Consider the following 17085-nt stretch of genomic DNA (forward strand, 5'->3'; position numbering starts at 1 on the left):
GTGTATGATACCATAATAAAAAATTTAATGCAATGTTTAGGGAAATATGCATATGCAGTAAAACTGATTTTTAAAAAAACAAGAGCAAAATTTAGGATAGTGATTGTTTCTATGAGGGAGAAGGGATTGGGGAAGAATGTCGATAACTTCAACAATATTGATCCCATTCTGGTTTTAAAAACGGATCGTGACTTCATGAGTGTTTATGATTATTCCTCATAAGCTATAATTATTTCTGATTTATACTTATTTATTATAGTTATTATTATGTGGTTATCATATGTATTATATTCTTGTCATTATTATATACTTATACCTGTCTTTATTTTATTATCCCACAAGACTCATACTTTCTTTTCCATGCATACCATAAATTTTAAATTTGAAATGAATGGTGGATTTGACCCAAGTTCCCATGTACAAGAGTCAGAGGAAGCTTCACAAGCTTGCAGTAAGAAAACCTTTGCCTCAGACCCCAAATCTCCATTGGCAATACCTATGAGAGAGAACCAGAATTCTGCATGCACCAGGCAAGATACCTGACCCACTTGCCACTCAACTCCACAGCTTGGCACCATCAGAACTTGACTCTGATGCCCTCTGTCTTTATGTCCAACCCAAAGATCCCAGGGCTCCCTAGTCACCCTTCATTTTCCTCACTCAGCCTCTGCACATGAACCTCCCTAAACTCATCGCCCATGCTTCTCCAATATTTGAATCCTGTGTCCCTTGCAACACAAGGTCAACAATCAGCCAAGTCTCCTACATTCATGAATTCTTCTCTTAACATACCCTTCACCTTCTTCCTGTAATTGAAACCTCCCTTTCCCCGCTCAGTCCTTGCTTCCCTTGCAACCTTCTCCTGGAGTTGCTGCTTTCTTTCTCATATACCTTGTACACCTTGCTAGGAGGTGGTATAGGTGTCCTTCTTGCTCTCCATTGCTACTTCCAGACCATTCTCCTTCCTTCCTCCAGAAAATCTCTGAGCTCTGAAACTCAGGCCATCAGAGTATTTCACTGGCTACCCTACATCCTTCTTCCTCACCTCATTCCTCCAAGACTTCAGTGCCTGATTTACTCCCACTCTTTCTAAAAATATCCCACTGTGATTCTTGGTGACCTCAGTATCCATGTAGATGATCCATACAACCCCCTGACTCCAGAGTTCCTTGACTTTTTCTCCTCCAATGATTTTATCTTTCTTCCATCGTAGTGTTCATTCCCATGGCCATGCTTTCAGTCCTATCTGGTAACTGTGCTGTCCAATATGGTACTTGCCAGTCACGTGGCTTTTAAAATGTGGATAGTGACTGTGAAAATGAATTTATTTTTACTTTATTGAGGTGAAATTGGTGTACAATAATTAATCACACATACGTAAGGTACAATTCAACAAGATTTAACTCATGTAACACCTGTGAAACATCAGAATCAAGACAAACATTTCCTCTACTCTGAAACGGTCTGTTCTGTTCCCCCTTTTCTGCCTCCCCTTAAATTATTAGAACATATTTAACATTCCACTTTAATTCATTTCAGCTCTCTCTATTTTTGTTTTTATTGGTGGTTGTTACTTTAGAGATCACAATACACATACCTAAACGTTCAGGTCTACTTGGAGTTAATATTGTACCATTTCACATAAATTGTAGAAGGCTTACAACTCTATAGGTTCCTTAACTCTTCTTCTGCTGCCCTTTATTGTAGAGTTGTCATAAGCATTGCATCTGTATACATTGAAACCTCTATTGGAAAATGTTATAATTTTGTTTTAAATGATCATGTGATGGTTAGGTTCATGTGTCAAATTGGCTGGGTGATGGTGTCCAGTTGTTTGGTTAAGCAAGCACTGTCCTAATTGTTACTGTGAGGACATTTCATGAACTTAAAACTTCAGTAAGTTGACTACATTTTGGCTAATTATATCAACAATCAACTGAGGAGATTGCGTTCAGCAATGAGAGACATCTCATCCAATCAATTGAAGGCTTTAAAAGAAGTGATGCTTTCAGTCAGAAGAGAGAATTCCCGTCTACTTCAGCAAGCAAGTTTCTCCTGGGGAATTCATTGAAAACCGTTGGAGTTTCCAGCTTGTAGCCTGCCCCACGGAATTTGGGATTGTGCATCTCCATGGTCACATGAGACAATTTTTATAAAAATCTCATAATATTTATAGATATCTCCTGTAGGTTCTTTTTCTGTAGAGAACCCTCAGTAACACAGATCATATACGTTTAAAGCACTTAATGAGATTCAAGTTTCCATCTGGTATTATTTCCCTTCCGCATGAAGAAATTTCTTTGGCAATTCTATAGACATCTGCTGGGGACAAATTCTTAGTGCTCCTTTACCTGCCAATGTCCTTATTTTACTTTCAATATGGAATTCTGCATGACAGTTTTTTTCTTCAGCATTTCAAGATGTTGTTTCACTGTCTTCTGGTGAGAAATCCATGGTCATTCAAATCATTTTTCCCATATGTAATTTGTCATTTTTCTATAGTAACTTTAAATATTTTCCCTTATCTGTGGTTTTATGGTTTGAACATGATATATCTCAGGTAGGTCTTTGAATTTGCTCTGTTTGGAGCTTGGTGAATGTTTTGAATCTGTAAATGTATGTCTTTCATCAAATTTAAGAAGGTTTTGTCTATTATTTCTTCAAATATTATCCCTACCCCAATATTATTCTCCTATTCTTCTGGGACTTGTATACAAATATGTTGGAGTTTTAAAATATATCTTTCAATCTTTTCTCTCTGTTCTTCAGATTGGATAACTCCTATTGCTCTGCTCCCCATTTCACGGACTCTTCCTTCTATCATATTATTCTTTTCTGCTGCTAACTTCATGCAGCTAATTTTTATTTTAGATACTGCATTTTTCATTTGTTTCTTCATTGTACTTTTTTATTTCTCCATTGAGATTTCCTATCTTTTTAGTCATCTCAATTAAGTTTTCTTTTACCTCATGGAGCATCTCAGGTTGCTTTTTTACGTGGTTGGGTCACATTTTCTTGGTTTTTTTAAAATCTCAAGTAATTCTCCATGTGTCCTAAACATTGTCAATGTTACGTCAGATAGACTCTGGGTTCTGTAATAATCTTCTAGAGAATATGGACGCTTTTGTTCTAGAAAACAATCAGCTTGGTTAAGTTCAGATCCTAAGTTCTGCTTTGCCTTCAGTAGTTCATATGTCAGTCCAGTTCTCTAAGCCTTTGCCACCCTGATTTGGGTCTGCCCTACATACACGGGGGTTCAGGGTTTAGTATGAGATGTGTGCAGGCTGATACACAGAATTAAAGTATCCCCTTCTCCACCTTCTTTCCCCTGTGAAATGTACATGCACACTCTCCAGTCCACAGGAGCTTTCCCTGCCTGATTCCTCTGGCCATAAACTGGGAACTTTCTATTGGAATTTTTAAAAAATTATTATTTATTTCTCTCCTCTTCCCCCCCCCTCCCCCCAGTTGTCTGTTCTCTGTGTCTGTTCACTGTGTGTTCTTCTTTATCCGCTTTTGTTGTTGTCAGCAGCATGGGAATCTTTGTTTCTTTTTGTTGCATCATCTTGTTGTGTCCGCTCTCCGTGTGGATGGCGCCATTCCTGGCCAGGCTGCACTTTCTTTCACGCTGGGCAGCTCTCCTTACGGGGCGCACTCCTTGCGCATGGGGTTCCCCTACTCAGAGACACCCCCGCGTGGCAGGGCACTCCTTGCGTGCATCAGCACTGTGCGTGAGCCAGCTGCACACGGGTCAAGGAGGCCTGGGGTTTGAACCGCGGACCTCCCATGTGGTAGGCGGACGCCCTAACCACTGGACCAACTCTGCTTCCCATCTATTGGAATTTTAGCTCCCTGGATTGCATTGCTCTTCCACTGGGGCAAGGCATTGAGAAAAAAATCATAAAAGAAAAAAAAAAAGGAAATCCTGCCCTTGTGCAGGTTGCTTCTCCAAAGTTTTTATTCCCTTCTATAATCTGCCTTCTATTTATTTATTTACTTTTAAAAGATATGTAGATCACACAAAAATCTGCCTTCTATTGTGTACTTTTCAGAATCCTCAGAGAGTTGTATTTTTTTTCTAGAGTTTGTATTTGTAGCCAGCAAGATGAATGTGCTATAGGGTGATTACGTCACAATAGCAGCACTGGGTATCTGCCCAATGTTCTTGGAATTGAGCCAGGTTTTCCTACTCTTCACTCCACTGAGAATGCACTTCTCAAGGTAACCAAAGATTTATCTTACTTAAAGGGTAACTACTTTCTCCTTCCACTTCATTGGGCATCACTTCTTGACTGGTTCCTCCTCATTACCCTGACTCCTAATTCAGAAAGCCCCACATTCCCTCTTTTCTATATCACTCCTTTGTGATTACAACCAGCCTAATGAGAATTCCAAGTTTATATCACCCATGCAGGCCTCTTTCCTAACTTGTATTTCTAACTGGCTACCAACATTCCCACCCGTATGTCCAAAAGCATCTCTAATTTAACTTGTCTTGGACCACACCCCCAGTGTTGCCACCCTCACCCACCCCTCCCCTCAATCTTGCCCTTCACAGTTAATGCCAAGTCCATTTTTCCCAACACTCACACCAAAATCCTAGAAATCCTTGAATCATTGATACTTCTTATTCTTACCCCACATTCCACCTGTCAGCAAGTCCTGTCAACTCCAATTTCAAAATATATCCAGAATCATTAAGCTCCTTAACACCCACACTGCATCCACCCTGATAAAAGCGACCACCATTCCTCGCCTGTGCTTCAGTCGTCGCCTTCAGCTGACCGAACTTCCTGTTTCTTCCTAGCCCAGTATTCCTCAGCAGGGGTTGTATTGACATTTTGTGTGGGATTGTCTTGTGTGTTGTAAAATGTTTGGCATCCCTGGTTTGGCCAGGGATGTTTGGCCTGTTGTAAAATGTTTGGCCACCAACATTCCCTTACACACGTGTGAATACACAGGAACTCCAAACAACCTGTTAAAATGTCACACCTCTGAACAAATCCTCCAGAGACTTAAGATCGCTAGCCCAGATGCTTTCCTTCGGGAGGCATCCTTAATGGGAAGTCTTCTAAGTGCCTGTGCTGAGATTGGGGGGATGGAGGAGAGAACTCGAAGACACTTTTCTTCGCTCTGACTCGATACTCAGTACCTTTCCACTCCTAGCACTTCTCCCTCCTCCACCCCACCTGGCCCGAGACCACAAAATGGCAGGGTTCTCTTTAGGGTTCTCACGGAAGATGACTCTCATGTCAGTGCTGATCCATTTGACCCTCACGCAGCATCATTCCATGGGGAAAACTGGAGCACTGGGGGAGCCAGACCTGCCTCCTGTTAGCCTCCTGTTTACAGTATAATAGTAAGTGATCCACCCTGATGCTACTTTCATTTTGGCTAGTTATTTTAACCCACCGGTTCAGCTTAGCTTTTGACAACTAGGACTTGGGCTTGGTGGTGGTAGGGAATGAGGAGTGACTGCTATGGGATATGGAGTTTCTTTTGGTAGTAAAACAAAATGTCCTAAAATTAAGTTGTAGTGATGTTGCACAAGTTTGTGAATATACTAAAAAGCATTGAATTGTAGACTTTAAATGGGTTAATTGTATGGTATGGGAATTATATCTTGACAAAGGTGCTGAACAAAAGAATGAGTTACAGAATTACAATTAACAAATACTAAATTTACTATGCTTGGTCAATTGTACTTTGCATCAACTTTTCCTCCTCCATTTGTGAATGTTCTACAGTTCCTTAAATATACTGAATTAATAGCCTATTTCCCATTTCTTTTTAACACTCCCAATATCCGGTACATGATCCCTTAGATTGTCCTTAAACGTCTAGGGCAAGCTTTCTTTCCTGAATTCCAAGTACCTTGACCAAACTCACTCTATGCCTTCTAGTGTTTATCTTAAATAATGAGATTCATAAAATGAGAATCAGAAGTTCCTTGCAAAGTCGACGTGTTGATTCAATGTCTGCTCAGAACTGGATTTTTCTTCCTACTTCATTGGTTTCTGTAACACTGGGTTTTCGAAATCCAGTTAAAACCTGTGATTTGTTGCCTGAGAGAAAGAGAAAAATAATTTAGACTTTATTATGACAATCATAATAGTTGATGTTTATTGTGTACTTCGTTTATACCAGGCATGTAATTAAACTCCTTGTATATGTTAAATCATTTTAACTGTCACAACCTAGAAGATGGGTATTATTATCTCCACTTTACCAATGAGGCTCAATGATGTTAAATGATTTGCCCAAGGCCATCCAGCTACTAAGAGGCAAAGCAGAGATTTTAAACCCTAGCAGTGTGGTTCCAACACCATGGAGAAAGTGTTTAGCCGGGGGGGGGGGGGGGGGGGGGGGGGGGGGGAGGTGGGGGGGGTGTCACTGAATTAAACCTTTTGCCACTAATTACTAAATCTACAGTCATTTCTGGAATCCTAATGGGTACTAAACATTGAAGAAACAAAAACAAAACAAATACATGACAGGTCTCCTGTCCTGGGGTGCAAATATGCCATCCGATAATAACGCATATCAAGTGGTAAGCCTGGGTCATAAGAAAAGAAGCCCAATCAGAGTGAAGACACACGTTTTGCTTTTTGCTTTTGCTTTAGGTGTTGCAGAAGGATGAGGAAAGATGGAGCTGCAGAGCTAAAGAATTTATTGCAGACAAAAGAAATTGCACATGAAAAAGCAAAGTGCTATAAAGGAATCCAGAGTTTTCTGGAATGGCCTTGGTGTGTGGATGTGTCAGAAGAAGGGCATGGTAAAAGAAGGAGGGGCCAGTTTCCAAGGGCCCTGCATATTTTTATATAGTAGAGTTTGGAATAATGAGTCCTGATGAGTGTGGGCCTGTACTATCCTATTTGTATTTCCAGAAGATGACTGTAATAACGCTGATGATGGAAAAGGGAGGAGAGACATTGAAAACAGGGATACTTCATTAGGAAGTTGTTATAACAACTGATGTGAGAGAAAAAGAAGCAAATGAAATAGCTGCAGTTTATAAGCCCTACATGGTCCCAGGATCATGATTAGCACCATCTAAAGCAGCACGGTCCAACAGAAATATAATGAGAGCTATACATAATTTTAAGCTTTCTAGTAGCCACATGAAAAAGGAAACAGATGAAATTAACTTTAATATGTTTTATTTAACCCAAAATATTATCATTTCACCATGAAGTCAGTATAAAAATTATTAAAGAAATATTTTCCCATTTCTTTCTGCTAAGTTTTCAAAATCCCATGTGTATTTTATACCTAAACACATCTCAATGTAGATTTTCAATTTTTTGGAAATATTTCATTGGCTTTTAGAGTTCATAAAATTTACAATTGAGGGAAATGGACTTTGGCCCAGTGGTTAGGGCATCCGTCTACCACATGGGAGGCCCGCGGTTCAAGCCCCGGGCCTCCTTGACCCGCGTGGAGCTGGCCCATGCGCAGTGCTGATGTGCGCAAGGAGTGCCGTGCCACACAGGGGTGTCCCCCGCGTAGGGGAGCCCCACGCGCAAGGAGTGCACCCATAAGGAGAGCCGCCCAGCGCGAAGGAGGGAGCAGCTTGCCGAGGAATGGTGCCGCCCACACTTCCCGTGCCGCTGACGACAACAGAAGCGGACAAAGAAACAAGACGCAGCAAAAAGACACAGAAAACAGACAACGGGGGAGGGGAGGGGAATTAAAATAAATAAAAATAAATCTTTAAAAAAAAAAAAAATTTACAATTGGAAAGGTAGATTTGTATACCTAAATTGTTCTAAACATATTTAAACGTTTCCCAATATTTGAATTGTGTCAGGTTTTAAACTTTTTATTAAAATTAAATAAAATTAAAATTTTATTTAATTTTAAATGAATTAATTCCTCAGTCACACTAACAGTATTTTAGATGGTTGCCACCATTTGGCAAGCACAGATTAAAGCACTGATTCTCATTCAAGGACAGGATGACTTCTCAAATACCTGCTTGACTTACAATAGGGGTTCATAAAATAAGTTTCTCATTATCAGAAAGCATTAGATTTACAAAGTGAAGAATTACTAATTCTTAATCAACTGCAAATAAAGCATAGTATTTAGGAAAAGAAAGACTTCTTCTTGAGACCAGCAGGATACTTTTTGATTTTGGCAAAGTTATTTAAAAGAATGCTGTTCTTCAGAACAGTTCTTCATTCAGCTAATAGGGAAGACACAAATGTTGATTTGAAATAACTACTTTTCTATTAATGAACCTAAAAAGGGTAAAACACACACTACTCCCAATATAGTTTTGTTTTTTTTTTAAAGAACATTTAGATTACATAAATGCTCAATCAAAAATATAGGAGAGGGAACCAGACTTGGCCCAATGGATAGGGCGTTCGTCTACCACATGGGAGGTCTGCGGTTCAAACCCCCGGCCTCCTTGACCCGTGTGGAGCTGGCCCATGCGCAGTGCTGATGCACTCAAGGAGTGCCCTGCCACGCAGGGGTGTCCCCGCGTAGGGGAGCCCCACGCATAAGGAGTATGCCTCGTAAGGAGAGCAGCCCAGCGTGAAAGAAATTTCAGCCCACCCAGGAGAGCTGCACACACAGAGAGCTGATGCAGCAAGATGACAGCAAGATGATGTGACAAAAAGAGACACGGATTCCCATGCCGCTGACAACAGAAGCGGACAAAAAGAATATGCAGCAAATGGGCACAGAGAACAGAAAACCGAGGGGGAGGGGAGAGAAAAAAATAAAATAAATCTTAAAAGAATATATAGATTTCCATAAACCCCACCCCTCTCATTCCCACACTTTTCCCCATTAACAACCTCTTTCGTTAGCATAGTACATTTGTTACACCAATGTAGAATTTTAAGTCATAAAATAACAGGTCAGAAATGCATGCATTGTGCCTTGAGTAACAGTGGGATAAACTTAAAACTAGCCCTGTGACTGGAGAAAAATGGTCTCTCTTGTCCCCTACTGTCAGATGCACAACACTGCAGAATTCCTAATTTTTTTTTTTTAACTTTCTTTTTTTTATTTTTTATTTTTATTTTTTTATTTTTTTTTAATTTTTTTATTTTTTATTGACTTTGTAATAATATTACATTAAAAATATATATGTGAGGTCCCATTCAACCCCACCCCCCCACCCCCCCTCTCCCCCCCCCCAACAACACTCGTTCCCATCATCATGACACATCCATTGGATTTGGTAAGTACATCTTTGGGCACCTCTGCACCTCATATACATTGGTTCACATCGTGGCCCATACTCTCCTCTATTCCATCAAGTGGGCCCTGTGAGGATTTACAATGTCCGGTGATTACCTCTGAAGCACCATCCAGGGCAGCTCCATGTCCCGAAGACGCCTCCACCTCTCATCTCTTCCTGCCTTTCCCCATACCCTTTGTCCATTATGTCCACTTTTCCCAATCCAATGCCACCTCTTCTATGTGGACATTGGATTGGTTGTGTCCATTGCACCTCTATGTCAAGAGGAGGCTCAGATTCCACCTGGATGCTGGATGTAATCCTCCCATTTTCAGTTGTAATCACTCTAGGCTCCATGGTGTGGTGGTTGTCCTTCTTCAACTCCATCTTAGCTGAGTGTGGTAAGTCCAATAAATCAGATTGTAGGTGCTGGAGTCTGTTGAGGCTCAGGATCTGGCTATCACATTGTCAGTCCAGAGATTCAAATCCCCTAAATATATCTTAAACCCCAACATTAACTGCACCTCCAGCACTTTAGCATGAAAGTCTTATGAAGGGAGATCCCATCTGAGTCCAGATTCATCACACATAAACACCATTTCCAAAGAGGGGCCATCTGACCTGGTAGTTAACCCCATCGGCCATGACCATAACTCCCATGGGTCTCTTTAGCCCTCAAAGGAACCAATATCTGGGGGTTGTATCTGCTTTATCTGTCTCTCTGACTCTGCTCAGTTGTGCATGAGGGCAAACCTTCTGCCAGCCTCCAGACTCTTTTTTAGAAACTCATAGCCATATAAACTCATTTCTCCTTTCCATTTCCCCCTTACTTTAGGTCAAACAGCATTTTAAAGTCATGGTATTTTATGTAGACATGGATATTCTGCTGATCCGCATTGAACCTTCCGTATAAGGTCATTTTCCAGTTGCATCATCAGTTGGTAGTTGATAGTGGTCCCTCGTTGCCAGGGAGGCTCATCCCCGGGTGTCATGTCCCACGTTGGGGGGAAGGCATTGCATTTACATGCTGAGTTTAGAATTCCTAATTTTTTATTCATTGTTTCCAGAGAGATGATTGATCATCAGAGTCTATAATATTGAAAAATTTACTACACAGTAAGTTTTCATTCCTAATGTTTATTTGTAAGAGGATTATAACTCTAGGATCTGTGTGAACAAAGGCCAAAAGCCTGGCCCTGGGTGAGTTAATAACACTAAATCAATGTGTTATTTTCCTTTTATAAGCTGGAGAAAACAAAGACGAATGGATAAACAAAATGTGGTATATATATGCACTGGAATATTATTCAGCTTTTAAAAGAAAAAGAAAAAAAGTGGAGTTCTGATACATACAGCAAAATGGTTGAGTCTTGAAGATATGTTGATTGAAATAAGCCAGACAAAAAAGGACAAATATTGTATGAACTCACTGATATGAAATAAATGGAATAAGAAAATTCATAGAGTCAGAAACTAGATACAGGTTGTCATGAGCCAGGGTTGAGGTAGGGAAAGTGGGGTTAATGCTTGTTTTAGTTTGTCAAGCTGCTATAACAAATACCACACACTGGTGAGGTGAAACAAGCATTTATTGGCTCACAGTTGCAGAGGTCAAAAGTACCAACTCAGTGCTTGGCAAGACCAGGCTTTCTCCCCAGAGTCTGTAGTTCTCTGGCACTTGCTTGCCATAATCCTTGGGTTTCCTTGGTTTGTTTCTCTACCTCTCTTTGCACGGAGATTTCTCTCCTTGCACGGAGATTTCTCTCCTTGCATCTGCACTTCCGGTTTCTGCTGATTTCCATATTCTGGCTCCTCTGGCTGCCACTCATTTTCCTATTGATAAGGCCTCCATTCATAGCAAGGAGGTCTGCCTCGCCAATTTGGAGGAGGTTAGGGCTTTTATGGATTTAAACAGGGGAGGGTGGAGTGGTTACCATCACGATAACAAGGATACACAAGGGTGAGACTAGCTTGGAATGACCATAAACAAGGGTGAGAATAACCATCACAATAGCAAGTACTGCCGAAGGTGAGGCCTGTCCAGCCAGTTCTGGTAATTTCAGGTATTAACTTTGTGTGTGTGTGTGTCTTTATTTATTTTTTTAATGTTAAATTCAAAAATTCAAAACCATATGAGGTCCCCATAAACCCCTCACCCCCTCACCCCACTCCTCCCCCCATAACAACAACCTCCTCAAACATCATGAGACATTCAGGTATTAACTTTTGGTTATTCTATAATATACTGGAAAAATAAGAAAAAGACATCTATATAATTATTTGGAAATCATAATTATTTGTTAATTCTTAAACCCTCAGTTCCAAAGCATTATGAAACAGGGATGATGGCATGATTTTCATTAATAAAATAAAGAAGTCATTTGGGCCAGAGATTAAGGATTTTTAAATTGTTGATCTTTCCAAATGTCTCTATAGATAGAAAGTTACTACATCCAAAAATCTCTTACAGATACTTAAGAAAAAGATTAAAGAAAAAAATTAAATGTTTTTTATCCTTAAATGACCAACAACCATATGAAAATATGTTTAAATTCACTTATGATTAAGTCAACTAAATAAAGCATAACCCAATGACATGCTGTTCACAAGAAACTCACCTTAAATTCAAAGATACATGTAGGTTGAAAGTAAAAAGTTGGAAAAAATACATCATACAATAGTAACCAAAAGAGAGCTTGGATAGCCATATTAATATTAGATAAAATAGATTTTAAATCACAAACTGTTAGGAGGGACATGGAATATATGATATTGGCAAAGGGGTAAATTCCACAAGAAGACATAACAATTATAAATACATATGCACCTAAGGGCAGAGCCCCAAAATATATGAAGCAAATATTGACAGATTTGAAGGGAAAAATAGATTCTATATTAATAGTAGGAGACTTGGATTCACCACTTCCAATAATGGATAAAACATCTAGGCAGAAGATCAATAAGGAAATAGAAGACTTGAACAATAATATAAACCAACTAGACCTAACAGACATATATAGAACACTTCACCCAACAGCACTATAATATACATTCTTCTTTATGGCTTATCATCCAGGACAGACCTTATGTTGGATCACAAGAAAAGTCTCAATAATTTAAAAATATTGAAATCATACACTGTATCTTCTCCAACCATAACAGAATGAGATGACAAACCAATAACGGAGGGAGAACTGGGAAATTCACAAATATGTGAAAATTAAACAATGTACTTTTTTTTTCAAGATTTATTTTTTCTGCCCCCCTCCCTCCTTGTTGTTTGTGCTCGCTGTCTGCTCTTTGTGTACTCATCTTCTTTTTTTTAGGAGGCACTAGGAACCAAACCTGGTACCTCTCACATGGAATGGAGGCACCCAATCACTTGAGCCACCTCTGCTTCCTGCTTGTTGTGTCTCTCATTGTGTTTCCTCACTGTGTCTCTTCGTTGCATCATCTTGCTGTATCATCTTGTTGTGTCTGCTCACTGCACCAGCTTGCTGTCTTGTCTTCTTTAGGAGGCTCTGGGAACCAAACCCATGACCTCCCATGTGGTAGGTGGGCACCCAGCTGCTTGAGCGACGTGTGCTTTCCAAACAATGCGTTCTTAAACAACCAATGGGTCAAAGAAGAAACCACAAGAGGAGTTAGGATATATCTTGAGGCAAATGAAGCTGAAGGCAGTGTGGAGAAGGAAATCTGTAACTCTAAATGCTTACATTAAAAAAAACAAAAGTTCTCAAATCAGAGGCATACCCTTAAATTATAGGATCGAGAAAAAGAAGATCAAACTAAACTCAAAGCAAGCAGAAGGAAATAAAGATTAGAGTGGAGATCAATGAAATAGAGAATGAAAAAACAATTGAGAGAATCAACAAAACAAAAAGTTGGTTCTTTGAAAAGATGAAAAAAACCAACAAACTTTTAGATAAACTGACAAAATAGAGAATAGATGCAAATTAATCCAGAAATGAAAGCAGGGACATTACTACCAATCCCACAGAAATAAAAAGGATTATAAGAGGATACTATGAGCAACTGTACCCAACAAATTAGGTAACTAGAAGAAATGAACAAATTCCTAGAAATACACAAACTCCCTACACTGACTAAAGAAGAAATTTGTTTTGGTCAATAGACCAAAAACAAATAAAAGTATTGAATCGGTAATCAAAAACCTCCCAACGAAGAAAATCCCGAGTTCAGATGACATCACTGGTGAATTTTACCAAACATTCTAAAAAGAATTAATACCAATCCTGCTTAGACTCTAAAAAAATTGAAGTGAACATTTCCTAACTCATTGTTTTTGTGTGTTTTCATACTTTTCTAAAATTAAAAAAAACTTACATTACGTAAATATTACATTAAAAATATAGGGGATTCCCATATGCCCCACTCCCTACCCCTACCACACTTACCCACAGTAACAACATCCTTCATTAGTGTGGCGCATTTGTTACAATTGACGAACACATATTGGAGCATCCTGGCTCATTGTTGAGGCTAACATCACTCTAATACCAAAGCCAGATGAAGATACACAAGACAAGAAAATTATAGACCAATATCCCTTATGAATATGATGCAGAAATCCTCAACAAAACACTATCAAATGGATTCCAACAGCACATTAAAAAAATATCATGATCAAGTGGGATTTCTCCCAGGTATGCAAGGGTGATTCAACAGAAGAAAATCAATTAATGTAACATACCACATTAATAGAAAACAAAGGGCAAAAAAACATCATTATGTCAATCAATGCAGAAAAGGCAATTGACAAATCCTGCACCGTTTTTGGTGAAAGCAGTTAGAAAACTAAGAATAGAAGGAAACTACCTCAACATGATAAAGAGTATGTATGAAAAACGCACAGCTATCATAATCAATGGTGATAGACTGAAAGCTTTCCCAATAAGATCTGGACCAAGACAAAGGATACCCACTGCCCACACCACTGTTCAACAATGCACTGGAAGTTACAACCTGAGCAATTAGGCAAGAGAAAGAAATTAAAGGCAGCCCAATTGGATAGGAATAAGTAAAGCTTTCCCTATTTGCAGATGATACGATCCAATATACAGAAAATCCAAATTCAGCAAAATGGTGGAGTACAAGATCAACATGCAAAAATCAGTATGTTTCCTTTTTTTTTTATTTCTCTCTCCTTCCCCCGCCCCCCAGTTGTCTGCTCTTCTTGTCCATTTGCTGTGTGTTCTTGTGTGTCCATTCACTGTGTGTTCTGTGTCCGCTTGAATTCTTGTCAGCGGCCCAGGAATCTGTGTCTCTTTTTGTTGCGTCATCTTGCTGCATCAGCTCTCCGTGTGTGTGGCGCCACTCCTGGGCAGGATGGAATTTCTTTTGCACTGGGTGGCTCTCCTTACGGGGTGCACTCCTTGCGCGTGGGGCTCCCCTATGTGGGGGGACACCCCTGCATGGCACGGCATTCCTTGAGCACATCAGCACTGCTCATGGGCCAGCTCATCACATGGGTCAGGAGGCCCTGGGTTTGAACCCTGGACCTCCTGTGTGGTAGGCGGATGCTCTATCTTTTGAGCCAAATCCACTTCCCATCAGTATGTTTCTATACACTAGTAATGAGCAATTGGAAGAAACTCCATTTATAATATATCCATTTATAATAGCAACTAAAAAGAATCAAATATCTAGGAATAAATTTAACCAAGGACTTTTACATGGAAAACTACAAAATACTAACAAAGAAATCAAAGAAGACCTAACTAAATGGAAGCACAGTCTGTGTAGATGAATTGGAACACTTAATATTGTTAATGTCAGTTCTACTCAAAGCAATTTACAGATTCAAGACAATGCTGATCAAATTTCTAACATCCCTTTTTGCAGAAATGGAAAATCTAATCATCAAATTTATATGGAAGGGTAAGAGGCCCCCAAAATTGGAGGATTCACACTTGTAGATTTTAGAACTTTTTACAAGGTGACAAGAAATCAGAACAGCTGGTACTGATACAAGGGCTGACATATAGACCAATGATATTGAATTTAGAGTTCAGAAATTGACCCTCACATCTATGGCCAATTTATTTATGATCCAGCATTCCTACTTTTTGATATATACCAGAAAGAATTGAAAGCAGGGAAGCAGACGTGGCTCAACTGATAGAGAGCATCTGTCTACCATATGGAGGGTCCAGGATTAGAGTCCCAGGGCCTCCTGACCCACGTGGTAAACTAGCCCATGCGCAGTGCTGCCACATGCAAGGAGTGCCGTGCCATGCAGGGGGTGTCCCCACATAGGCGTGCCCCACGTGCAAGGAGTGCGCCCTGTAAGGAGAGCCACCCCACATGAAAAAAGGGCAGCCCACCCAGGAGTGACGCCACACACTCGGAGAGCTGACACAGCACGATGACACAACAAAGAGACGCAGTTTCCTAGTGCCCCCAGATAATGCAAGTGGACACAGAACACACAGTGAATGGACACAGAGAGCAGACAACCGGGGTGGGGGAGAGAAGGGAAGAGAAATAAATAAAATAAAAATCTTTAAAAGAAACAAACAAACAAAAATAAAAATAAAAGAATTGAAAGCAGAGACCAGATACTTGTATGCTGATGTTCATAGTGGCGTTATTTACAATTGTCAGAAGATGGAAACAACCCAAGGGTCCATCAACAAATGGGTAAACAAAATGATAAATCCATACACTGTAATATTATTGTGATGTTAAAAAAAAGTTCTGATAATGTGGCAACATAGATAAAACCTTGAAGACATCATGTTGAGTGAAATAAGCCAGTTATAAAAGGACAACTATTATATGATTTCATTGATATGAAATAATTAGAATATGCAAATTCATAATCAGAAACTAGAAAATCGGTTACCAGGGTCTGGGGTAGGGGTGGGGAACTAGGAATTAATGTTTAATTAGTAGCTTCTTTTCGGGGTGATGGAAAAGTTTTGGTAATGGATGGTGGTGATGGTAGCACAACATTGTGAATGTAATTAATACCATCCAATTATATATTTGAATATAGTTACAAGGGTAGTTTTAGGATGTATATGTGTTACTAGAATAAAAATTTTAACAATATCATTGGACTGTATAATACAGTGAACACTAAAGTAAACTATGGACTATAGTCAATGGTATGTATGCTTATAATTGTTTCATCAATTGCAAGAGTGACCACACTAACGCAAAGTGTTAATAACAGGGAAAACTGCACGTGGGGGGGGGCGTATATGTGAAGTCTATTTTTTGCATGATTTTTCTGTAAACTTACAACCTCTAATTTTAAAGAAAAGAAAGTAGTTCTACAGAATATGGCAATATCTCCTTTGCAGCTATTAAAAACAATGAGTAAAATCAGTATGTATCAAGATGAAAACAAAGTTAAAAGAAACTTCTTCTGGAGAAGGGGGTATTTACTTTTAATTTTAAACCCCGTTATATTGTTCAAATTTATGAATATTTAAAATTAAACATATGGCAATTTAAATTGATTTTAAATTTCATAAAATATATATTCATCATACTCATTGTGATCTAACAACCTACTATTAGAACAATTTTTAAAATTCCCTCAAGAAGTTATTTCCTTTCCTCAATGCATTTATAAACTTTTTTTGCATCATATCACTTATCATGCCCACCTTGTATTATTATTTGCATATAGTAAGACTTAATGCCTATATTCTAGCAAAACTGCCTGGGTTTGAATTATGGCTAATCCAGTTCCTAGTTGAGTGACCACTTGAAGTCAACGTCACTGTGCCTGTTTCTCATATGTTGTGGGTAATACTCATGGGACTGGAGGTTAAATCAGTTAATTTATGTAAAGGTCTTAAGAGTAGGTTCTAGCGTCTTCTCAACTTCAGTAAATGTTAGTTATTACTTAG

General features: G+C 39.2%; 1 protein-coding gene across 1 annotated transcript in view; it reads right to left on the reverse strand.

Annotated features, from left to right (window-relative positions):
- Nucleotides 1-5891: 5891 nt before the first annotated feature.
- Nucleotides 5892-17085, reverse strand: part of NUP58 (nucleoporin 58) — a 62585-nt gene continuing 51391 nt past the window's right edge. Inside the window, exon 16 of the mRNA XM_058277048.2 lies at nucleotides 5892-6065. Within this exon, the coding sequence (XP_058133031.1) occupies nucleotides 5983-6065 (83 nt within the window). The 3' untranslated portion in view covers nucleotides 5892-5982. The remainder of the gene's footprint in view (nucleotides 6066-17085) is intronic.

The sequence above is a fragment of the Dasypus novemcinctus genome, chromosome 15 (genome assembly GCF_030445035.2).
Source record: "Dasypus novemcinctus isolate mDasNov1 chromosome 15, mDasNov1.1.hap2, whole genome shotgun sequence".
Classification (NCBI taxonomy): Eukaryota; Metazoa; Chordata; class Mammalia; order Cingulata; family Dasypodidae; genus Dasypus; species Dasypus novemcinctus.